At 46.5% G+C, this 24,776-nt stretch overlaps 2 protein-coding genes and 1 long non-coding RNA gene across 9 annotated transcripts in view; 2 read left to right on the plus strand and 1 right to left on the minus strand.

Moving 5' to 3' along the window:
* NOD2 (nucleotide binding oligomerization domain containing 2) overlaps nt 1-12,783 on the plus strand; it is a 63,247-nt gene extending 50,464 nt beyond the window's left edge. For all 4 annotated transcript variants that reach the window (XM_073015366.1, XM_073015367.1, XM_007992959.3 and 1 more), the window contains 5 exons: nt 2,269-2,352; nt 2,995-3,078; nt 5,191-5,274; nt 9,535-9,618; nt 11,452-12,783. In XM_073015366.1, the coding sequence (XP_072871467.1) occupies nt 2,269-2,352; nt 2,995-3,078; nt 5,191-5,274; nt 9,535-9,618; nt 11,452-11,524 (409 nt within the window). In that variant the 3' untranslated portion in view covers nt 11,525-12,783. The remainder of the gene's footprint in view (nt 1-2,268; nt 2,353-2,994; nt 3,079-5,190; nt 5,275-9,534; nt 9,619-11,451) is intronic.
* Nucleotides 7,107-22,842, minus strand: LOC140711673 (uncharacterized). The gene is made up of 2 exons (XR_012092944.1): nt 22,687-22,842; nt 7,107-8,861 (listed from the first exon to the last, which is right to left on the minus strand). It is a non-coding gene; the product is annotated as an uncharacterized lncRNA (long non-coding RNA).
* CYLD (CYLD lysine 63 deubiquitinase) overlaps nt 22,105-24,776 on the plus strand; it is a 59,935-nt gene continuing 57,263 nt past the window's right edge. The window contains exons 1-2 of one of the 4 annotated variants that reach the window (XM_007992941.3): nt 22,105-22,163; nt 22,803-22,882. The gene's annotated coding sequence lies outside the window, so the exon portion shown is untranslated. Of the gene's footprint in view, nt 22,256-22,802; nt 22,883-24,776 lie in introns of all 4 variants that reach the window. The other 3 variants (XM_073015370.1, XM_007992950.3, XM_073015369.1) reach the window with 3 other exon arrangements.

The following is a 24,776-nucleotide window of genomic DNA, read 5'->3' on the forward strand; positions in this document are numbered from 1 at the left end:
TTGGCTGCATATTAAAACCACTTGGGAGCTTCTAAACACTATTGCCAGGCCCCCCACCCCAGACTGATGAAATGCAAATATCTAGGTGCAGGGCTTAGGTATCAGGAGTTTTAAAAAGCTTCCCAGGGGATGGACATCCAGGGGTGAGGATCCCTGACCTAAGAAAGAGAAGGAAATGGGGAAGGACAGGAAGGCACCCAGGAGAAGAGGGGGCTGTGCAAGGACCTTCGGAGCTCTTGCTCCCTGTAGGACCATGCTAGGGCCTGCCAGGGAGGGGTGTACCCCAAACTGCAGCCCCAGGGTGGGCTTCCTCTGTTTGCTAGGCACCCAGGCTTGCACCTGTGCTGTTCCCAGCAGCCGCTCTCCTATCCTGTCATGCCCTAGTGTGAACTGGGGTCCATTTGACAAGAACTAGGAGTTTTAGAACCTGGAACTGTAGGAAGAGAGAACAACCTTAGGGCCTAAGTGTTCCAGCCCATTTCACAGGGAGGCAAGTTACTCCCAAGCTCAGGTTTTTGTTTTGTTTTGTTTTTTGAGACGTAGTCTGACTCTGTCGCCCAGGCTGGAGTGCAGTGGTGCGATCTCGGCTCACTGCAACCTCCACTTCCCTGGTTCAAGCGATTCACATGCCTCACTTTCTCAAGTAGCTGGGATTACAGGCGCCCACCAGCATGCCCAGCTAATTTTTGTATTTTTAGTACAGACAGGGTTTCGCCGTGTTGGCCAGGCTGGTCTCTAACTCCTGACCTCAGGTGATCCACCCGCCTTGGCCTCCCAAAGTGCTGGGATTACAGGTGTGAGCCACCGCACCGAACCCTCAAGCTCAGTTTGAGCCACAAATGGGACTATGTTGCTCTAGAAATCAACATCTTTTCCACACTGCTTTAGTAGCAACAGAGTCTAGAACAAAGGAGGCTACAGCCCCACTGAACTCTCTTCTGCTTGAGGTCACATCCGCCACATCGGGGGTATTTACCTCTTTCAACACGTATTTATTAGGGTACCTGTCTGGGTCAGGCATTGTGCTAAAACCCCCAAACACTGTCATATGATACAAAGTGTTCTGTAACTTGCTCTTTTTTTTTTTTTCCTTCACAATATATTATAGGAATTTTTTTAGGTCATTATGACCTCTTTACTTAATTACCTATTTATTTATTTTATTAATATTTACAGACAGGGTCTCACTCTGTCACCCAGGCTGGAGTGCTGTGGTTGCAATCATAGCTCACTGTAGCCTTGAACTCCTGAGCTCAAGCGATTTTCCTACCTCAGTCTCCTGAATAGCTGGGACTACAGGCACACGCCACCATGCCTGGACAATATTTTAATATTTTGTAGAGACGGGGTCTCACTATGTTGCCCAGGCTGGTCTCAAACTCCTGGGCTCAAGTAATCCTCCCTCCTTGCCTCCCAAAGTGTTGGAATTGCACATGTGAGCTGCCTTGCTCAGCCTGACTTCATTTTTCAAAGAGCCACAGAGTGTTACATAATCTATTTAACTGGTCACTTTTTGATGACTATTAAGTTGTTTTCAGGTTTTTTGTTATTCCAGTGTCATATCCCTGGGGCACAGAGCAGTGCTGGCACATAGCCGGAGGTCAATAAATATGTACCTAATGAATGAAAGTCCAGTGGACATCCTAATTCAGCCATCCTTTGCTAACTTGTGCACATACCTGTCCAGGGTAGGTCCCTAGAATACAGTTGATAAGTCAGAAGGTGTGAGTTGGGCTCTACCTTTTGGAAAGGGATGTTTTCAAACCACAGTGAGTCAGAGGAGAATGGCCCAGAAGCTGAGGGTGTTGAAGCTGATGGTGTGGTGGGGTGTTAGGAAGAAGCAAGAGATAAAGAGCTTTGCAGAAGAAGCGTTAGACTTTGTTATGGGCAGGTACTGGAGGGTGGCTAAGGATTTGTGGGTGGCAGTTACCAGGAAGCTGAACTAAGTGTCAGAAAAGTGTCACAACTGTAAATTACTCTTGTCAGTGAGTTCCTGTCCTTAAAGGTTTGGGGCTGGGAAGGCCTCTACTATTCTCTAAGTCTGTAATGTAAAACCACTGAAAACTCTTGGGTTAAGTTTGGCCATCCCACCCAAAAGATGGAGACAGGTCCACTTTGCTGGAACCAGGAGCCCCAGTGAGGTCACTCTGGGATTGAGTGGTCCTGCCCCTCTGGCTGGGACTGCAGAGGAAGGAGGACTGTTAGTTCATGTCTAGAACACATATCAGGTACTCACTGACACTGTCTGTTGACTCTTGGCCTTTTCAGATTCTGGGGCAACAGAGTGGGTGACGAGGGGGCCCAGGCCCTGGCTGAAGCCTTGGGTGATCACCAGAGCTTGAGGTGGCTCAGGTAAGCTTCAGAGTCTATCATGCAGTTTTCTTGGAGAGATCAGGTAAAGAGGGAGGAACTTGGGCCAATTTTGAAGGTCTTTGAACTTTATTTCTACCCCACAATGTTAGGCAATGGAGTAAGGAAAAAACACCATTGGATTTCAAGACAGGACACTTGAGTCTTTCTGGGTGACTTTGGAAATGTCCCTTGTCCTCTCAGGGTTTTGATACAGTATCTGTAAATTGAAGATATTGGGCTGGATCAGGTACATTTTATCTTAAGGACCAATTCCAATCCATTGGTAGTGGCTGCCCAGTGCACAACGTTAAGAAGAATTCTAAGGCTGCACCTGGGCTTAAAGAGCACCGTAATCAATTAGTGATGTCTAAAAAAGGTAAAAAACAAAACAAAAAGAGCACTGCAATCAATTAGTAATATCTAAAAAAGGTTTAAAGAAAGAGCACTGCAATTAATTAGTGATGTCTAAAAAGTTTAAAAAAAAAAAAAGAGAGAGAGAGAGAAAGAGAGCACCACAATGTATTAGTGATGTCTGAAATGGAGCAGACCAGGAGAGCACCATGAATGTTGTCCTCCATAGGTTAGTTCATCTCTGAGGTCCTTCCCTGCTCTGACATGCTTTTGTTCTATGGTTACCTCCAGCCTGGTGGGGAACAACATTGGCAGCGTGGGTGCCCAAGCCTTAGCACTGATGCTGGCAAAGAATGTCATGCTAGAAGAACTCTGGTGAGTTTGGGGGATTTTCTGCTCTGGGGAGGTGGATCACAATCTCTGTTGATCCCCTGGCCTCATCCATAGGAGCAGTTGTGTGGACAGACAAAAGTCAATGATTCAGTGATTGACTGATTGATTGATTGTGTTTGTCTTTATATGTACTGAGTGGTATGAAGCTTATAGAGCCTGGTATGTACATGCTAATTTTTTAATTTAATAAAATATATTGGTTTGCTGGTTTGATGACTGCCTCCACATGGCATAAGTGTTAAGAGCACAGACTCTGGAATCAAGCAGGCCATGATCTTAAGCAAGTTAAATAACAATTTCAGAATCTCAAGTTTCATGTCTGTAAAATGAGGGTAAGAATACTTCCAACCATAAAGGATTTTTGCAAGAATTAGATAAGGTAGTGCCTGTGAAGACCTTAATATAGTGTCTGGCATATTTGTAAGTGCTCCATAAATGTTAAATTAGAATAGTGACAGGGTTGCTACTACTATTGCTGCTGCTGCTGCTGCTGCTACAACTACTACTAGTACTGTGACTACTACTAATAATAAAGTTTTGTTATTTTAAAGTGAATTTGAGTTCCTAGGAGTACTGGGTATTCAAGTCATAGGTCACTTTGGAAGGTGTAATGGAGTTTTGATAGTTGAAAGAGGAACCATGAATCATGCTTATACTGTTGATCTGAAGCAGATTCTAAGTTTCTCATCCTTTAGATGCCACTAGTATAGTTTTCTGACATGTTCTAGGCAGTTTCAGATTATGTCAGGGAGATAAAATGCTGAATGTTTGATTTTCCCAGGAAGCAGAAAGGCACTGCAACATATGGGCATTGACATAAACAGATTTTGTGGATGGACCTCGGCTGTTGCAGGGCTTACTAGGTCCACTAAAGTATGATTTGATTCTATCCTGACCGGATTTTGCCACTTGGAATTTCTTAGTAGAGGAGAACCTTACTGTGAGAGCATCAGTTATGATTACTGTTAAAAGAAAAACTTCAGGCAAATTAAATTTAGCAGAGCTGATTTGAGCATACAGCAATTTATGAATTGGGCAGCATTCAGAACTGGGAGCGCTCCACCCAGCAAGGTGGGCAAGCACTATCTACAGACAGGAAAAGGAAGTAATGTACAAAACAGCTTGATTGGTTGCAGCTGGGCACTTGCCTTGTTTGGGCATGATGTGATGAGGCATTTTCCTTATATGGACATAGTCTGATCAGCTGGTAGGCTGTGATTGACTGAAGCCTGGCTGCTGTGATTGATTGAGACTTAGCTGTTTGCTACAAGGATATATCGTTAGGTTGCAGTTTGCCACATAGGAACTCAAAGTACGGAGGCAGTCTCAGGCCAAATTTGGTTTAACTGTACGTTAAGCTGCAGGTGACAGAATACCTTCATCTATAGAGGTTTAAACAAGGAAAGGGTTTATTTTTTCCTGTATAGGCAGCTGGAAGTAGGCAGTGTAGGGTTTGTACAGTGGCTACAAGAGGCCAGGAGGGGTCTCAGCTCTGTCTCATTATCTTTCTGTTCCATCATCCTTAGCCTGTGACTTCATTCATATGGTTGGTTGCCTCATGATCACAGGATGGCTGCTCCAGCTGCAGCACTACTTCTGTATTCCAGGATTCGGTCTATATACCAGGGAAAGCCATCTGCGTTTCTCTCCTTTAAAAAGCATTCCTGGAAGTCCCACCTGTCAGCTTCCCCTTTTGTATCAACCATGTGTATGTCACTTGACCAACCCACGTGTATGTTGTTTGACCATCCCTGGCTGCAATGGAGAGTGGGAAATACAGTTTTTTCACCAAGTGCATGGCTGTTCAAATGAAATGAGACTTCCATTAATAAGGAAGAAAGGAAAGATGGATATTGGGAAGCTGGGAGATGAGGGAACTTATTACATAGAGAGCCCTTGGAGTGAATTCTCTTGCAAATATGTCCCTGGAATTGAGAATCCCCACAACGTACTTTATCTGTTCTTTCTTTATCCTGAGTTTGGGTTTTCAGATGTTGGATTTCCTATATGGGGGGCATGTGAGTTCATCTTTATTGACATCATCTTCCATAATCAATGTTATATCAACTGGATTTTCTCTCTTGTTCTCACCAGCCTGGAGGAGAACCATCTCCAGGATGAAGGTGTATGTTGTCTCGCAGAAGGACTGAAGAGAAATTCAAGTTTGAAAATCCTGAAGTAAGGAACCCATAAGCAGGACACAGGACAATAATTGCTGATCTTTGGAAGGGGCATTTCTGACTAAGATCTGGGCAGCTCCCCGCTGGGGTGACTCACGTGTGGTGGCCTGGTAGAACCGCCTGCCCTGGTCTAGGTGGACAAGGATTCCAGCGCAACTTGTTTATCTGGGAGGTAGTCCCAGTAAATGCTGATAGGAGAGTGGTGAAGTGAGATGGGAAAGCGAAGGTAACCAGTAAAGGGGAGTTATCAAGAGAGTTATCAATGCGGGAAATTGGAGCTCAGTACTCTGGGGCACTCCTGGAGCCAGCGCAGAAAACATCTGGTCACCTACCCAACCAATGGGCAAGAAAGTCATGGCATTTATCCACCAACCGTCTGTCCTTCCTGTGTTGACGTGCACTCGTGGGGCACTGATTCTCTAGCACTTCCAGCTCACCCTCACCCAGCTAAACATGCTTCTGGGGTCAGGAGAATGGCCTTAGGCAGAGAGTGGCAAGTCTTTTCTGCAAGCAGTGGCTGGGGAGGTGATGTGATGGGGAGCACTGTGGCCTCCTCCAGTGGCTGACTCAGTAACTTGGGACTTGTGCCACGAAGAGATGGACAACTGAGGTGAACATGAACCCACCTAGTGACCATCACGGGCTTGTTAGGGTGCTCTCTGAGGCTGATGCCGAAATTCCTATTTCAAGGAGACCTCAGGAACCCCATCAGATGGCTCCTTTGGCTGGAGGAAAGTGTCATCTACCTAGGCAAATGTGGTCCTAGGAAAACGCTTGCCTTTTAGAAACAGACAGACAGACAGCTGCCTCTGTGAGTGCCAGCTTTGCTGCCAGGCTGCTATCCACTCTGGCAACACTTGTTTGTGTTGCTTTCACAAGCTAGGAAATTTCCAAATATTTGGTGAAAACACTTCCACTAATCATTTGGGTGGAAGCGGGCTGGGAAGTTGGGGTGAAGCCCAGTTATTGAGCCAGATGCCAGCTTTGCACTGAGGATGGGCCTTTGGGAATACCAGGCCCATTATTGACCAGGTGTGGATATGGCAGTTTTGTCTTCCCTCCTTGTCACAGCCTTATTCCACTTGACTCAAGTGGATGCCAGGCAGTGAGGCTGGGGTTTGTCCCATGCCACCCTGTCATCAGCCTTATTATTCAGCATCCTAAACTATATCATCCCCCATAAAAATTGAACTTCTGATATATCTTATTTTAAAAAGAGAAATTCCTGCATCTTTCTTTTCCAGGCTTAGTTTCTGCCAAGAGTTGGTTAAGAGTCCAGGCTTGCCAGGTGCAGTGGCTCACACCTGTAATCCCAGCACTTTGGGAGGCTGAGGCGGGTGGATCACCTGAGGTGGGGAGTTTGAGACCAGCCTGATCAACATGGAGAAGCCCTGTCTCTACTAAAAATACAAAATTAGTCGGGTGTGGTGGCACACATCCGTAATCCCATCTACTCGGGAAGCTGAGGCAGGAGGATCACTTGAACCCGGGAGGTGGAGGTTGCCATGAGCCGAGATCACACCATTCCCCACCAGCCTGGACAAGAGAGAAGCTCCATCAAAAAAAAAAAAAAAAAAAAAAAAAAAAAAAGATGAGAAAAATAATAATAATAATAAAGAGTCCAGGTTCTAGAACCAGACAGCCTGGGTCTTACCCCTGCTCCACCATTACCAGCCAGTTCTTCTTGGATGAGTGCCTCAGTTGCCTCAAGTGTAAATGGAGATAATGTCTGGACCTTCATTACAGGCCATGAGCATTCACTGAGAGAATGTAGGTAATAAAAGTAAGTTGTAGGTTGGAGCAAAAGTAATTGTGGTTTCGGACCATGAATTTTAAATTATTATAACTAGGCTAAAATACATCTTTATTAATCAAAATAGGTATCATTATGATAAACACATTTTTTACCAATAAGAAATAAGTTTGTTTATTCCTGTAGCATAAAAATTCATGCTTCGGGATTCGACAAACTCTTGGGAAGCATTTTCTGCATCCTGCTGGTTGTAGAAGCATTTTCCCTGCAAAACGTCGTCGAGATTCTTGAAGAAATGATAGTCAGTTGGCCAGAGGTCAGGTAAATATGGCGGATGAGGCAAAACTTCATAGTCCAATTCATCCAACTTTTGAAGCTTTGGTTGTGTGACGTGCAGTCGTTTATTGTCGTGGAGAATTGGACCCTTTCTGTTGGACCTGCTGCAGGTGTTGCAGTTTTCAGTGCATCTCATTGACTTGACGAGCATACTTCTCAGATGTAGTGGTTTCGCCGGGATTCAGAAAGCTGTAGGGGATCAGACCAGCAGCAGACCACTGGTGACCATGACCTTTTTTTTTTTTTTTTTGGCACAAGTTTGGCTTTGGGAAGTGCTTTGGAGCATCTTCTCCGTCCAACCACTGAGCTAGTCCTTGCCAGTTGTATAAAATCCACTTTTCATCTCATGTCACAATCAGATCAAGAAATGGTTCACTGTTGTTGTGTAGAAAAAGAGAAGATGACACTTCAAAATGATGATTTTCTTGGTTTTCACTCAGCCTCATGAGGCACCCACTTATCGAGCTTTTTCACCTTTCCAATTTGCTTCAAATGCTGAACGACCATGGAATGGTCGATGTTGAGTTCTCAAGTGGTTGTAAGAAGATCAGCTTTGATGATTGCTTTCAATTGGTCATCGTCAACTTCCGATGGCCTGCCAGCACAGCTCCTCATCTTCCAGGCTCTCGTCTCCTTTGCAAAACTTCTTGAACCACCACCGCACTGTACGTTCGTTAGCAGTTCCTGGGCCAAATGCGTTGTTGATGTTGTGAGTTGTCTCCGCCGCTTTATGACTCATTTTGAATTCGAATAAGAAAATTGCTTGAATTTACTTTTTGTCTAACATCATTTTCATAGTCTAAAATAAATATAAAATAAGCAGAAAGTATTAAGTCATTAGCAAGAAATCATAAAGTGAGAATTCTGCATTAAAACGATGTATAACATAACCACATTTATTTAAGAATGTATTCCAATATCAAATGGCAAATTTCAACAGTACAAAAACTGCAATTACGTTTACATCAACCTAATAGAAGCTCAACAAATACTGGCAATTACAAGCATTGCCTTAGGGTCAACTTGAAAGACGTTCCTAAAATTGTGGGAAAGGGGGAGGACCTGGAGTGGACATTATTGGAAGGCAAAGCTATAAGCAAAAGAGCAACATGGGAAACACATGACTCCTCCGTTACTGTCCCTGGCCCTATCCTGTCTCCCCTCCCTGTTGTCAGCTACCTCATATATTCTCTAATCTCTGTGTCTGTGCCCTCAAAGACCCCCCTAAAAAATGGAAATATTACTGCTCATTGGTTATTTTCTATCAATTAAGTACTGTATTAGTCCATTTTCATGCTGATGATAAAGATATACCCAAGACTGGGCACTTTTTGAAAGAAAGAGTTTATTGGACTCACAGTTCCACATGGCTGGGGAGGTCTCACAATCATGGCGGAAGGTGAAAGGCACATCTCACATGGCAGCAGACAGGAGAAGAGGGCTTGTTCAGGGAAACTCCCCTTTTTAAAACCATCAGATCTCGTGAGACTTATTTACTATAATGAGAACAGGATGGAATTCAGTTACCTTCCACTGGCTCCCTCCCACAACATGTGGAAATTCAAGATGAGATTTGGGTGGGGGACACAGCAAAACCATATCGAGTACTGAGCAAGTGTTTTAGGTTTGCAGAGAGTGGTGGGTCTGCCCAGCAAGCAGAGTGTGGGGAGATAATGCCGGGACTGGTGGCTGACTTAATGGCCCAGGACCCATGCCACAAGGAGATGGATGGTGGATGTGAACAGGAGCCTGCTTACACCCATTACAATTTAGATTCTTCTGCTTGATGACACAGGTACTCTTTTAGGCCCATTTTACCAATGAGGAAATTAGAACTAATTTGCTCAAGATCAAAAAAAGAAGTGGGGTAGGTGGGATTTAAACCCAGGACATCTAGCACTAAAATGCATGTACTTAACTACTATCCTAAGGGAGTGGCTACTTAATTTGATAAACTCATCTAGTGAATGGAAGAGAGATGGGTACATTTCACTGACGGTACTGAGCCTTCGCTGATGAGCTCACTGGGAATCTCAGACATGAGTGGGAGGTGTCTAGGGGACAGGTGGGCTTCAGTAGGCTGGATAACTCCTGAAGTCTCTTTAACTGGACAGTTTCAAGAGGAAAACCAAGAATCCTTGAAGCTCACCATTCTATCTTCTTCTCCAGGTTGTCCAATAACTGCATCACCTACCTAGGGGCAGAAGCCCTCCTGCAGGCCCTTGAAAGGAATGACACCATCCTGGAAGTCTGGTAAGGCCCCTGAGCAGGCCTGCTTTAGCTCTCTGAGCCTCAGTTTTTCTATCTGTAAAATGGGGTGGTGGGAGAGAGGAAAATTTCGAGGATCCTTCTGATTCTCACATTCAGGGAGAATGATTCTGCCATGTGAGAGATCTGGTTCTCTGTCTAAGAAGTCTTCACATCTTTAAGTAGGAAGCAATGATTTCATTTTTAAACCTTGACTATTTATTCAGCAACTTCTCTGTTCTATGAGATAGTGTAGGAATGGGGACGTGGTTGAAGAATGAAAAGAAAAGTCAGCTCCTGCCCTCCTGGGAACTGCATCTGCCTTCACAGGTCAAAGATACTGGATCAGACCTCCTGTGGTTCTGAATGGAGGTTACACAGGTTAGGAGCAGGTTGCACAGTGTATCCAGTTCTCTATAAGAAAGCCATAGTCCTTCATGTATTTGAAAAAAGCAAGAATTGCATTCTTGACAGATTCTTTCGTTGCCTTAAAAAGAATGGCCTTGGGAGTCTGGGCAGCTGGGTCCAGTGTTGTGGACTTTCTCTCTGCTGAGCCACAGCTTCAAAGATTTGTTCTTATTTCCAGGGATCTATTTCTCAGACAATAAGTAAAGGTTTTCCCTGGCCTGATGTGCTATAAGTGAATGTTACTATGTATGTTCCAGGCACTGGGCTAGAGACTAATATTTAAAAGCCAGGAAATTTCCTTTAAAAAATCTGTATCTCAGGGTTTTCTCAAAAGAGCTGGGAACTCTGGATGCCCATTCATGATTCCAATAGTTAACCAGAGTACAAGAAGGGCTAAGTCTTCTCAGATGGGCAAACCCACTCTGGCTGACTGCAGATCCACCAAGCCTATTGCCTTAGACCAGGACCCTTTGGCAACTCATTCCCATAAGCTTGTCATCCCTGCTTTAAATACGCAGGCCTTGTCTTCTTTCAAAAAGCATACCAAGGCTGCAGCAAATGCAGATATCAAATGATAAAGTTAAACACAAAAGCTTTGCTGGGTGTGGCAGCTCACACCTGTAATCCCAGCCCTTTGGGAGGCTGAGGCAGGAGGATCACTTGAGGCCAGAAGTTCGACATCAGACCTCTTCTCTTAAAAAAATAAAAAATTCAGCTGGGTGTGGTGTAGTTCCTAGCTACTCGGGAGGTTGGGATGGAAGGATCCCTTGAACCCAGGAGCTCAAAGCTGCAGTGGGCCATGATTGCGTCACCGCACAGGCGACAGAATTAGATTCCCGTCTCTTAAGATAATAAAAAATTTAAAAGTGACTTCAAAAATCTATGCTGTGACGGAGAGATTTTTCCTGCTGTAAGATTGTGACATTTCTGTGGCCTATGACATCATCAGGTTCTGGGCAGAGTGTACGTTTTCTGTTTCTTTGTTTTTGAAACCATTGCTCAGTCCTAAGAAACATCACATTCTGTGTCCTGGGCACCAGCCAACATCAGGTTGATATTTTAAGGGATCTGATGCTATTTGCTGCCTGTTGATGGAACTTGGGAGGGCACCAGGGTTTGCTCATTGCATTCTTGACAGATTCCCTTGTTGCCTTAAAAAGAATCACTGGCCTTGGGGAGTCTGTGGCTGGCTGGGTGCAGTGTTGTGGACTCTCTCTCTCTGCAGAGTCATGGAGCCTTGTTCAGAATGCTTCATGAGCTGCCCTGGTTGACCGAGGGTAAAACGGCCCTGACTTCCCTGCAAGAAACACTGCAGCTGGGCCAGAGGGTCAGCCCATGCCAGGCATGGGTTTAAAAAGTGGAGGCTTTTGTTTGAACGCCCTGCTCTAATTTTGTCCTCACTCAAACCTCTGTTCACTTGATCTCCTTTAGGCTCCGAGGGAACACTTTCTCTCTGGAGGAGGCTGACAAGCTTGGCTGCAGGGACACCAGACTCTTGCTTTGAAGTCTCCGGGAGGATGTTCATCTCAGTTTGTTTGTGAGCAAGCTGTGAGTTTGGGCCCCAGAGGCTGGGTGACATCTGTTGGCAGCCTCTTCAAAATGAGCCCTGTCCTGCCTAAGGCTGAGCTTGTTTTCTGGGAACACCATAGGTCACCTTTGTTCTGGCAGAGGAGGGAGCGTCATCAGTGCCTTCCAGGATAGACTTTTCCCAAGGCTACTTTTGCCATCAACCTCTTCCCAAGATTCAATCCCAGGATGTACGAGGGACAGCCCCTCCTCCACTGTATGGGGCTGGCCTCTACTGATCCTCCCAGGCTTCCATGTGGGTCAGTGGGGCCCATGGATGTGCTTGTTAACTGGGTGCCTGTTGGTGGAGAGGCTTGGACTATCACAAAAGACCCCTTCCCACTGCTCTGATGAAGAGGAGTACACAGAACACAATTCAGGAAGCAACTTTCTCCATGTCTCGACTCATCCATCCAGGCCATTCCCCATCTCTGGTTCCTTCCCTCCTCCTGGACTCCTGCACACGCTCCTTCCTCTGAGGCTGAGATTCAGAATATTAGTGACCTCAGCTTTGATATTTCATTTACACACCCCAACCCTGGCACCCAGGGTGGGAAGGGCTACACCTCAGCCTGCCCTCCTTTCCGGTATTTAAGACATTTTTGGAAGGGGACACATGACAGCCGTTTGTTCCCCCAAGACATTCTAGGTTTGCAAGAAAAATATGACCACACTCCAGCTGGGATCACACGTGGACTTTTATTTCCAGTGAAATCAATTACTCTTCAGTTAAGCCTTTGGAAACAGCTCCACTTTAAAAAGCTCCAAATGCAGCTTTGAAAAATTAATCTGGGCCAGAATTTCAAACGACCTCACTAGGTTTCTGGTTGATGCCTGTGAACTGAACTCTGATAACAGACTTCTGAAATAGACTCACAAGAGGCAGTTCCATTTCATTTGTGCTAGAATGCTTTAGGATGTACAGTTACGGATTGAAAGCTTACAGGAAAAAAAATTAAGCCCTTCCTTCTAAGCAAATGTCTTCCTGGATTATTCCAAATGATACATGTCGAAGCCTTTGTCAATTGTCAGATGCTGTGCAAATGTTATTATTTTAAACATTAAGATGTGTGAAAACTGGTTAATATTTATAAATCACTTTGTTGTATTGTCTTAAGTTTATACTTTTATAGACAACATGGCCGTGAACTTTATGCTGTAAATAATCAGAGGGGAATAAAGTATTGAGTCAAAACAGCCATCTTCCTTGTGATCAAACATTTAAAAATATTCTGGCCAGGCACAGTGTCTCACTACTGTAATCCTATCACTTTGGGAGGCGGAGGTGGGCGGATCACCTGAGGTCAGGGGTTTGAGACCAGCCTGACCAACATGGAGAAACCCCGTCTCTACTAAAAATAGCGGAGGTTGCAGTGAGCCGAGATTATACCACTGCCCTCCAGCCTGGGCAACAAGAGTGGAACTCCGTCTCGAATAAATACATAAAATAAAAAATAAAAATATTCCTAAAGCTTATCAAATTTTAAAGCACAATTTTCTACTTGAAGGGGGGAAAATGATATTTTCAACCCGATCTTGTATAGCTTAAGGCAAAAGCAATTCTTAGAAAATAGCCAGGCAATCAAAACACTTTGGGCTTCAGTTTAGAAAAATTTAACCCCGTGGAGTTTTCAGCTGTGCAGGAGCCGCCCCATACCCAGCCTAAAAGGCTGCAATACATGTGAAAAGACCCCTTGGCTGCCCTGCATTCCCTCAAAGTGGCTCTAGGAGTCTTTCACAGGAGAAAGATGGAGAAGGTTTACCTACGGCTGGCTCTCCACAGCGAGCAGCCTCTCATGCAGGCCTTGTGTTAAAATAATGCTTAGCTGCGTTTAATGAGCAAGGGATCAGGTGGTCGCCCAGCAAGGTGAAATGCTACTTCCTTGAAATTTCTCTTTAAATTTCTCTTATAAGGAAACTGCGATTGCATTTGTGCGTGTCTGGCTTACTCGGTGTTGCGGCCTCTCCCTGGACCCTGTGTGGGAATGTGTCTGTGGGTTTTCTTTGTGATTGGTTCCGTGTTCTGCCCAGACCATTGTTTCTAATATAGCAGATCAGGAGGAAGGTGGCGATGAGTCTCCTTTCGCTGAGGTGAACCCACAGCAGCCCATTTGCATAGCACTATATTGGGTTGTCAATTTGTCATCTTTAAATTCATTCAGCAATGAGGTCAGGCATGGTGGCTCAAGCCTGTAATCTCAGCACTTTGGGAGGCTGAGGCAAGTGGATCACTTGAGGTCAGGAGTTCAAGACCAGCCTGGCCAACATGGCGAAACCCTGTCTCTACTAAAAATAGAAGAAGAAAAAAATAAGTTAGCTGGGTGTGGCAGCGCACGCCTGTAATCCCAGTTACTTGGGAAGCTGAGGCAGGAGAATCGCTTGAATCTTGGAGGAGAAGGTTGCAGTGAGCTGAGATCATGCTGCTGCACTCCAGCCTGGGCGACAGAGCGAGACTGTCATAAATTAATTAATTCATTAATTCAACGATGATTTATTAACCAGTTATGTAAGGACAACCAGTGGATGGACAAAACAGACATGGTCCTCAAGGTGCTTAGGTGAGGGTAGAGGGAGAGGCAGGCAGAAAACAAGTCAGTTGAAAAAGATATGAAAAAGTCTTCAGCTAGGCACTGTGGCTCATGCCTGTAATCTCAGCACTTTGGGAAGCCGAGGCGGGCAGATCACTTGAAGTTGGGAGTTCGAGACCAGCCTGGCCAACATGATGAAAACCCGTCTCTACTAAAAATACAAAAATTAGCCGGACATGGTAGCAGGTGCCTGTAATCCAGCTACTTGGGAGGCTGAAGCAGGAGAACTGCTTGACCCCGGGAGGCAGAGGTTGCAGTGAGCTGAGGTCACACTACTGCACTCCAGCCTGGGCAACAGAGCAAGACTCTATATCAAAAAAAAAAAAAAAAAAAAAAAAAAAGTCTTCAGGCTGTTGAGGGGCTGATCCAAGACAGGTTGTCTGAGGAGGTGCCAGGTAAGCTGTGTCCCCAAGAATGAGAAAGATATGGCCAAGCAAAGAGTGAGAGGGAAGAAGGGAGCATTCTAGTCATGGGGGATAAGCAGTACAAAGACCCTGGTGGGGGAAGGAGCCTGGTATGCATGGTAGGCTCAATAGTCACTCCCGAAGATATGTAGATTCTAATTCCCGGGACCCTGGGAATGTTGCCTTACATGGCAAAAGGGACTTTGGAGGTGGGATTCAGTTAAGGGTCTTGAGATGGAAAGATTATCCTGGATTACCTGGATGGGCCTTAAATGCAATCGCAGTTTCCTTACAAGAGAAATTTAAAGGACAATGTCAAGCAAAGGGAAATATGACACCAGAGAAGAAAGCAATGTGATCACCAAGTAAGATGCTACACTCCTGGCTTTGAAGGTGGAGGAAGGTGCCATGAGCCAAGGATTGCAGCTCTAGAAGGTGAAGAAGACCAGGAAATAGATTATCCCCTAGAACCTTCGCAAGCAGCATAGCACTGCCTGCCTTGGCTCCAGCCCATTTTGGACTTCTGACCTCCAGGACTATAAGGGAATAATTTGTGTCATTTCCTGCAGCAACCGTAGGAAACTAATACACTATGTTGGAGGCAAGCTAAGGGAAAGGTGTCACTAGATGGGTTTGCAGAGGTAGGTAGGGCCAGTTCAGGAAAGGTGTCACTGGCCACAGTCAAGAGTTTGGTCTTGATCTTGGAATAACATCAAGGCCTTGGAAAGTTCTAAGCAGGGGAGGTGTGAACCAATTTACAGTTAAAGAAGACCTTCTTTGCTCCTGGGTGGAGATGGGACAGGAATATGTAGGGGTGGGGATGGGAGGCAGAAGAAGTGGGGAGGCTGCCTCAGAACTATTGCAGGTGAGAGGCGGTTGGCAGTGGAGGTGGAGAGAAGAGGATGGATTCCAGAGACATTCTGGAGGTAGATTCCCAAAAGCCTACGAATGGGTTGGATGGGAGGGATGAGGGAATGGCAGACATCAAGGATGACTCATAGATTTCTGACTTGAGAAACTGGGGGCTTGGGAAAGTTGGGTAGGAAACCAGTTTGGAAGTGGGAGGGAGTTCTGTTTTGAATTGTCAAGTTTGAGACACCGAAATGGAGAAGTTAAGTGGAGACGTCAAAAGATGGTGTGAATTTGGAGCTCATGGGAAAGGTCACAGCCAGAGGTAACAGCGTGGGCGTCCTTAGTGTCAAACTGAGAATGGGGCCCTTGAGTCTGGATGACATGAGCTAGAAAGAGATTATGGAGAAAGAAGAGGTCAAGAGGGCCTAGGTAAGATGGTACTGAGATCTTGATATGTGATTCCTGGTAGAGTTCAGAGTAGGAGAAATTCCCTAATTTTCAAAAGTCCAGCGGATACCACCAAAAGCCTCCTGGGCCAGTGTAGGGAACTAGGGAAGTAGGATTCTTGATTGTAAGCTTCTCTGATAGAAAAGTTACCTGAAAGGTACGTGCTCATGGCCAGAAGTTTATCCATGAGCAGACAGATTCCAGTTTTGCAGCCAAGAATACATAATTCTCATGCACAGAAAAACAAGGTATTAGAGCAGAATTTTAAAAACAGCCTCAGACTTTCGTAATATTCACCACCATCCCAGAAGGAAAAGGATGCCAATCTGAGGGCCCTTCCCTCCCCATAGCACCAAACAAAAAGCTGAAATGAATACACCCCACAGAAATGTGAGAGGTGGAGTCATATTCCAAGAGGCTGAGCTGAGGCTAACCCTTCATTCCATTATTGTACCAGGACAGCTTCAAGCCTCCTTCTTCACTCGGGTGAGTGGTCCAGCCCAGTGTGTGAGGCGCCCAGTACTCAGGGCAATGCCTGGCAGTGCCTGGGCACAAGAGAATGCGCTGCCTCAGGCCCTGGGTGGAGGGTTCCAGGTGAACTGTAAGGTCATAAAGGACATTTCCCCTGGAGAATCACAGGCAGAGATCACGGCAGGGAAGACCGGCAGTCCAGGTGCTTTGATTGGCTTCCCTTGGACAGTTTTTTTCCCTCTAAATTTAATCACAACCTATTATTATTTCCTGAACAATCCACAGATCCAGTCCCCTAAGCATCACCACTCCCCTGATCACTCACCCTGAAAATGCTTCTTTTCAGGAGTGCTACATCTCTTTCTGCTTTGTAACAACTTATCTCTTGATATCTTCAGTTCCACACCCCCTTGCACCCCTCCCTCTCTCCTCCTCTGCCTCCACCCCCAGGAAACAAGGGGTTCCCTTTGGGATCCATCCTTGCCTGGGTTACTGCATCAGTCTCCCTGTTACTGCCTTTGACATGAGGCGTGAACCTATTAAAACATAAGTCAGATCAGCCACTGCTCTGATGTAAACTCTCCAGGACTTCTTGTCTGGTGCAGGGTAAAAGTCAAGGTCTCATCTGACTCGGACCCGCTGTGTCCTCTCTGGCCTCCATTTTGCCACTCACACCTGTTCTCTGGGCTCCAACCTCACTGGCTTCTTTGCTGTTCCCTGAGCATACCAGGCACATTGCTGAGGACACCTGGCACATTGCTGCTTCCAGACGTCTGCACTCACCTGTCCCCTCCTATGGGAACACTGTTCCCTGAGACGGTGGTGTGGTTGGCTTCTTCATTGCCTTCGGGTCTTAGTTCAAATGCCACCTACATGAGGTAGTCCTTCCCTGAACGATCTACCTAAATAGCAGTTTCCAATCACTGCCTACCCTCCTTTGTATTGTCTTCTGTGCATGAACTACCTGACACGTGGTCAGTTTTCCCTTCCCCTAGAATGTCAGCTTCTGGAGAACAGGAACCACGCTCACTGCAGTGTCTTCAGAGTCTACAAAGGTGCCTAGCACATAGTAGGTGCTCAATACATATTTGTTGAATGACGGAAGGATCCACTTTCTTTATTAAAGGGGGCAGAAAATAGAAGTTGGGGCAGCTTATAAGAATGAGTCACCCTGGCCGGGCATGGTGGCTCACACCTGTAATCCCAGCACTTTGGGAGGCTGATGTCAGGAGATCGAGACCATTCTGGCTAACACAGTGAAACTTCGTCTCTACTAAAAAATACAAAGAATTAGCTGAGTGTGGTGGCAGGTGCCTGTAGTCCCCGCTACTCAAGAGGCTGAGGCAGGAAAATGGCGTGAACCCAGGAGGCGGATCTTGCAGTGAGCTGAGATTACACCACTGCACTCCAGCCTGGGCGACAGAGCAAGACTCTGTCTGAAAAGAAGAAGAAGAAAAAAAAAGAACGAGTCACCCTTTTTCTGACATCGTTTCTGTCTCCTTTCTAAAGGAGGAAGATTCCCTGGGACATGGAACAATCCCTAATGCATCAACTGCCCAAAATGGGATCCAGATGTAGCAGAGAGTTCCCTTTAATAAAGAGCTTTCTGTGTGTGTTTTAAAAATCAAACATAGAAATTATTTGTCATTGATACCAGCAAATAGCTCAAATGGGAGAGCATGGATTTATAGTTCAGCTGGATTAGTTTAAAGATGATTAAAGTAATCCCCTTTATCTTATCAAAAAGAGCTTTTAGGTGGTCAGAGTAAAAGTCCTCAGACAGAATGTTCAGTCGCACTTGGAATTTCTCTTCCCTAAGAGATAAGCACATCTCAGAGATGGAAGACCTCAACCCGTCATCCATGGATCAAAACACTGTGCTGGGCTACCGTGGAGAAAGCGCCTGTGACGTATTCTTGCTTGTGTGGATACCTGGTCCAGTTAGCCCCTTGGCCCAGTGTTCATTCTGAATGCCCATATTCACAGGATTGGTGGGAAATGGCTGGAGCCATGGAGCTTGGATGGACATCTGGGAGTTGCCATTTACTAAGATGGGGAGTGCAGAGGGATTGCAGGGGGTGCTGGTGGGGAATATCAGGAGTTCGCTTCTGGCTGTGTTGAGTGGAGATGCTGAGAAGGTGGTAGGATATAAAAGAGACATCAAATTCGGAGAGAATGCAAATAGGAGGTACCCCATGGTAGGCACTGGGAAGCATGGAGCAGAGTCTAGTCAATAACCATGACTGGTGCTACTGAGCAGGTTTCCTTGAGTCCTGACCATGTGTTGTTACTCTATGTCCCATGCCCCTACGAGGCTACCTGGAGTTTACCATCCTCCGCGGGGAAAGGGCCATTCAATTCAATAATTTTATGTTAGGTTCCTGCTGTGTGCAATGACAGAACGACAGAAGACAGCTTAGTATCAGTGTTAGGTCAGGCACAGTGGCTTATGCCTATAATCCCAGCACTTTGGGAGGCCAAGGCAGGAGGATCTCTTGAAGCCAAGGGTTCAAGACCAGCCTGGGCAACGTGGTGAGACCCTCATCTCTACTCAAAAGAGAAAAGTTAGCTGGGCATGGTGGTGTGTACCTGTAGTCTCAGCTACTTGGGAGACTGAGGTGGGAGGATCACTTGAGCCCAGGAGACAGGGCTGCAGTGAGCTATGATTGTGCCACTGTACTCCAGCCTGGGCAACAGAGTGAGACCCCATCTCAAACAAAAAACAAGAACCAGCGTTATGTTCCCTGCAAAACCCTTCAAAAGCTTCCCATTGCTCTTGGGATGGAGAACAACCCCTATCCTTGGCTCCCAAGTCCCTTTTGTGCCCTCATTGTCTGTGCTCTGCCTCTTCCAGTTTCTTCAACAGGTCATGCACTTTCCTGTTCCCTATTTCTGGAGTGTTCCCCCTCACTCCTGCCTGCCAGTTATCTTTCCCATCTCATCTCAAAGGTGACTTCCTCAAACAGGCCTTCCCTGAGAGGCCAACCTCCCTTTAGGCATGCTCAGAGAGATTCTTCTTCTGAGGCTTATCACAGCTTTAATTAAGTAAGTGATCATCTAATGAGTATTTTAGTTTGCATTTTTTTGCCAGAGGGAGGGTGGTATCTCTCTTGTACATTGCTGTTTCCTGGTACCTGCTCAATAACTCAACCACTAGTTCCATGAACCCAGGACCAGGTTGGATGGAAGAGGCTGTGGGGTGGTGGATTGAGAGAGGTCATTAGTGAGGGCTGGAACCCTCTGCGAAGACATGTCTGTAAAGGACTTTGACTAGGTCCTCCATGAAGGGAGGGTTTGGAAGGCAGAGAGGATGAGCATTTCAGTTGGGGAATCCATTTTTAACAGAGGTGGAAAGAGCCTTGGCTTGGAATCAGGGTGTCGGCCCATCTCCTGAGTGACAGGGGGCTAGTAATTTACCGTCTTTGGGCCTTCATCTCCCATCTGTAAAGTGAGAGGCTGGTTTACCAAAGACTGCAAATAATAGCACCATGACACTATCTCCCCATCTCATCCCCTGGCAGACATCTCTCTTCCCTGTGAGCCTGAATACAAGTTCAGAATTAGCTTTAACGCAATGTTCTAGGCAGCCATTCCCAATTGATAGGAAACGATAATTGAGATAAGCCCTATTTGTCAGACTTGACTTGGATGAAGATCCCTTAGATGTTGTCAGGCCCCGGCACTGAGTCAGTGAACATATGACAGGACAGACCCTGGGGAAGAAAGCCCTATGGAAGTAGAGACCTCAGCAGCACCAAACGCCATCAACAGAAAGGACACAAAAATGGGCCAGGCACGTTGGCTCACGCCTGTAATCCCAGCACTTTGGGAGGCTGAGGCAGGCAGATCACTTGAGGTCAGGAGTTTGAGGCCAGCCTGGCCAATATGGTGAAACCCCATCTCTACTAAAAATACAAAAATTAGCTGGGCATGGTGGCAGGCGCCTGTAATCCCAGCTACTTGGGAGGCTGAGGCAGGAGAATCTCTTGAACCTGGGAGGCGGAGGTTGCAGTGAGCTGAGACAGCGCCACTGCCCTCCAGCCTAGGCAACAGAGCAAGACTCTGTTTCAAAACAAACAAACAAACAAACAAAAAACCCCAGCAGCAACAACAACAAAAACAAAAAGAAGGGACATGAAAATATTCCAGTCCAGAGTGACAAACTCAAATGCCTTAAGGGACCAGTGGATGTAGATCATGCAGATAAGAGAAGTGGTCCCAGCCATAGCATGAGAATATTTGCCTTGCCTAAAAGGACCGCAAATCTCTCTCCTTTACATTCTTTTCTCTTTCCTCCTTCTTATTGTATGGGTTAGGCAAAACCAAATTTCAGCTGAAATTTTCTTCCAGACAGTTGGACTGTGACCTCAGAGTCCTTCAGCTTTGTTGGAGAATAAAGATGTAGAGGAGAACGGTGTTGCCTAAGGCCACACAAGCCAGGCCTGTTGATTTCCAACTTATGGCTTCCTTTGGCAGTGTGGTCGTGAAGCTTGGAATACAGGAAGATGGGGGTGACAAAAGAGGGACAGGAGTAGAAAGAGGCTTAGGTTTTCAAAAGATGCTCATTTCATTTTGGATGACTATGGCAGGGAAGAGTGGTGGCCTGTCTACTGCTACTGTTACTTGTCACTCATGTGACTGCTTTTATGTATTCATTGGTTTAAATTCCCTGGATCTCCAGAAACATGTTACTTTCCACTGGGGGAAATTTGTGTCATGGTTAAACACACACACACACACACACACACACCCCACCTCCTTTCTCAGTGTTAATCACCTTCTCCTATAATTAGCATTTAAAATGTCAAAGGAGAAGAAATTAATTAACAGGAGTATCCAGTGCAGCAAGGCTCTGGGACTGATTATAAAAAGCACTTCCTTAAATATTTTGAGTACTTTTGGGAATCAGAAGCCTCCCTTCTAATTGAAAGATCCTTAACTACACCCTAAGTCCTGGCTGGTGGCCAGGGGTGCAGGGCTGAGTGAGGCGGTGTGTGGAAATCCCTTCTTCACCATCCTTGGGAAAATTCCCTCCTAACTGGGATAGGTGGCAACAGAGGTTGGGAAACAGCAAGCATCCCAGGCTGAATCTGCGGAGGAGGAAGAGATAAACCTTTCCTGAGCTGGTGCTGCGTGCCAGAAACTTTAACTCAGTATTTTGCCACAATCCTGTAAGACAACCGATACTATGATCTCCATTTTACAGATGAGGACATTGAGGCACAGCGTGGTTGTGACTTCCCTGGGTCACGCAGCCACTGAATGAAAGCGCCAAAGATTCAAAGTGAGGTCTGATTCTAAAGCTTTGCTCTCTCACGGCATCCTGGAATCCTATTCCCAACCTTCATCTGGACTCTCAACCCAGCCCAAACCTAAGCGTCTACAGTTTTGACAGCTGAGGCAGGAGCACGGGAGGTGGAGCTGGTGACAGCGCAGCGCCCCGCCCCGCCCCGGCTCCGGCACCAGCCAATGGTGACGCGGCACCCACAGCCTTTCGCCCAATCAGCTTGAGCTTCCCGCCTCCATCCCCGCTCTTCTCCGCCCCGCCCCTCCGCTTTCCCTTTGGTTCCACCGAGCTTGACAGAGCGGAAAGTCCCTTCGGCCGGCGCCGGGCCGGCAGCCATTGGAGGAAGGTCTGTCACAGGGAGGCCCAATCAGAGCCCGCTCAAGAGAGCAGCTAGGCCTGCGATTGGCCAGCGCGGCGTCTGCCCCCTCCGCCCCCGCTCCCTCCCTCTCCTCTGGGCGGTTCGGAGGCGGGGCAGGTGGGGGCGGGCCCAGGTAGCAGGTTCGGCTGCGCGGGGGCCGCGCGTCGGAGGTAAATACTAGGGCGGTGGGTGTGGGGCGCCGGGGCCGGCCCGGGACACAGGCTGGGGAGCCGGGGCGAGGGGCGACGCCCCGCCGCCCGAGGTTAGTGAGTGAGCGGGCCGCGGGCGGCGGGCGGCGGGCGGCCGGATCCCCTCGGCGCAGCCGGCCGGCCTCAGGGCGTCCGGAGCCGCTGCGGCGACCGTCGGGCCCTCGGCGCCGGCCCGTTAGTTGCCCGGGCCCGAACCGGCCGGACCAGTGGGATGCCGAGCACGCTGACGTCAGCCCGGGCTTCCCCACCCCCGGGGCTTCCCCATCCCCCGAGGCTTCCCGGGAGGGATCCGAGTCCGGGGAGCGTGCGGGGTCGCCACCGTCGGGACTCTCGGAGGAGAGAGGACTTGGGGCGGGAGTCGCGCGGGACACTGTCCCCCTCCTCGCCCCCCACCCTATTTACAGATGGGGAGACTGAGGCACAGGCCGCTGGCGGGCCGCGACGGCCACGGTTGGCCTCAGGAGCTCGGGGCTGTGATTCCTACCGTCCGCGCCGCGGGGCGTATGCAGCGATCGATTTTGCGGGTGTTGGTGGCTCCCGTCCAGAAATCGCAGTCGGGGTTCTGGCCTCGTTAATGGCGTGTTCTGCTTTTTCTTTCAGTTTCCCCCTTTCCAGGGTGAGGATGGTTCTACACAGCCACCTGGAGTTCCTTAGTTGAAAGGTGCGCCCTGTTGTGACAGGTATTCTTTCTTTATGTTTTTCTTTCATGTTAACAATGGTGGTGGTTGGTGGGGGGGCGGAAGAGGGGCGGAAGGGAAGTCATGAAATCTTGAGGAAGATGGTGTTGAGTTTGGTACTCAGCTGGGTCAGCTGCCGGTTATTCATGCACTTGGCGTCGTTTCTTTTCCACCCCTTGGCATTTGAATGTTTTAGGATAGTTGTCATCTTCCAGCCACCAAGCCTGTGGCCTTGCAATCTCCCAGCCCCCATCATCCCTGCCACTTTCTTTTCCCCAGTTTTTCCTGGAAAGTTGTATCCTTAGCTCAGCTAAGGAGCATGCCTACCTTGCTTTTGAATATGGGCTAGAGATCTTAATAGGATTGTTCATTTTGCAATCATTGGCTCTCAGAGAAGCACCCAGGCCTTGAGAGGGTGTTCATTTGATTGTTGTCTTTCTACACACCCCCTCATGCCCCAAGTAGATTGAATGGCCTTAAGAATTTAGCCTGCCATTCCCCACTGAGTAGTGGGTGGATTTGAACTAGAACAGTATTAGGAGAAAATGATTTGCTGGAAATTCTTATTGAAGTTCATGTACTCTGAATGTCGATAACACCCAGAACATTCTCTAATATTCTGCTGCAAAATTGTATAGTATTCTTGCAAATAAACCTTCCTTTGGGTGGTAACTTTTGTGAGAAGCAGATAAGGCTTGTTGTATAAAGCAACAACTAACATTAAGCAGCAATAATTTTTGTAGTCTGGCACACCTAAACTGTGGTTTTGTTTGATTTAAGGAAGTCTCCAGCACAAGGAGAGAGAAAGGAATACTTACGTTGTTTATCCAACTATTAGTATTTTGTTCCTGATTTTCACACTATGATCTTAAATTAGTTTTTTTTTTTTCTATTGGTTGAACAGAATTTATAAGTAGATACATGCTAGTGAGGCTCTAGGAAGCTAGTTTCAAATAAACCTCAAAACAACTTGGTTTCGTAATTGTGAAATTTTCTGTATTTGTTTCTTATATGTGTAACAATGAAGTGGTTTAGCATGATTTCATTTTATCCAGAGAGTTAGTGAAGTTTTAGGCAAAATTCGTTAAATGTTCCCAATTCCTTAGTCTTTTTCTTTTCTCTTTCTCTTGTTTTAATCCCTTAAACAGGAGGAGGAAATGCAATTTTGTTTTCACTGTTGGCACTTGAGTCTTTCATTCATTTCTCTGTATTCAGTGCCTAGCATATGCCAGGCTCTCGTGTGGGCACTGGATAATATAAAAATGAAGGACTTGGGGAATTCACAGTTTGGCAGTGGAGTGGCTAGGTTTAACACTAGAGAGGCAGCAGTATTCCGTGTTCTGGCGGGAATATGCAGATGTGGAGGCTTTGCTTTTCTTTTAACCTTATAAATCCCACTTATATTAGGGACTGTGTACTTGTGACACAAATTAGTCATTGAGGAAAATTAAAACGGACTCAGTCTTTTTTTCTGGCCACGGAATCTCTGTATCCCTATTCTTTAGCTGTTTAGAAATATAACAACTTTGTCTTTTAGTAAGAGGTGTTCTTTTTTAAAAGAGTAATCATTCTAGCTATCCAGAAGCTTTTGGGAAAAGGCCCACATGACTTCTTTCTTTGGTGTCCACGCTGACCTTCCTACCTCTTTGCCATTGGTAATTAGGGGCAGAATTAAGTATTGTAATTTTTATTCTAATTTAGGTAGCTTCCTTTTTAGAACAAGCAGGATATCTCAAGAGATGCAAAAAGCTCTTGAATTGGATCTGTCTTTGTGAGATCCTTATGAACAATATAACCTGATAACTTGAGAATCAGAAAGACACTGTATCTTCTGGATAAGTTAACCATTGTTAGTTTTCTGTAGCTACTGATGTTCATTTGTAGTATATGTTGCCTT

The sequence above is a fragment of the Chlorocebus sabaeus genome, chromosome 5 (genome assembly GCF_047675955.1).
Source record: "Chlorocebus sabaeus isolate Y175 chromosome 5, mChlSab1.0.hap1, whole genome shotgun sequence".
Taxonomy (NCBI): Eukaryota; Metazoa; Chordata; class Mammalia; order Primates; family Cercopithecidae; genus Chlorocebus; species Chlorocebus sabaeus.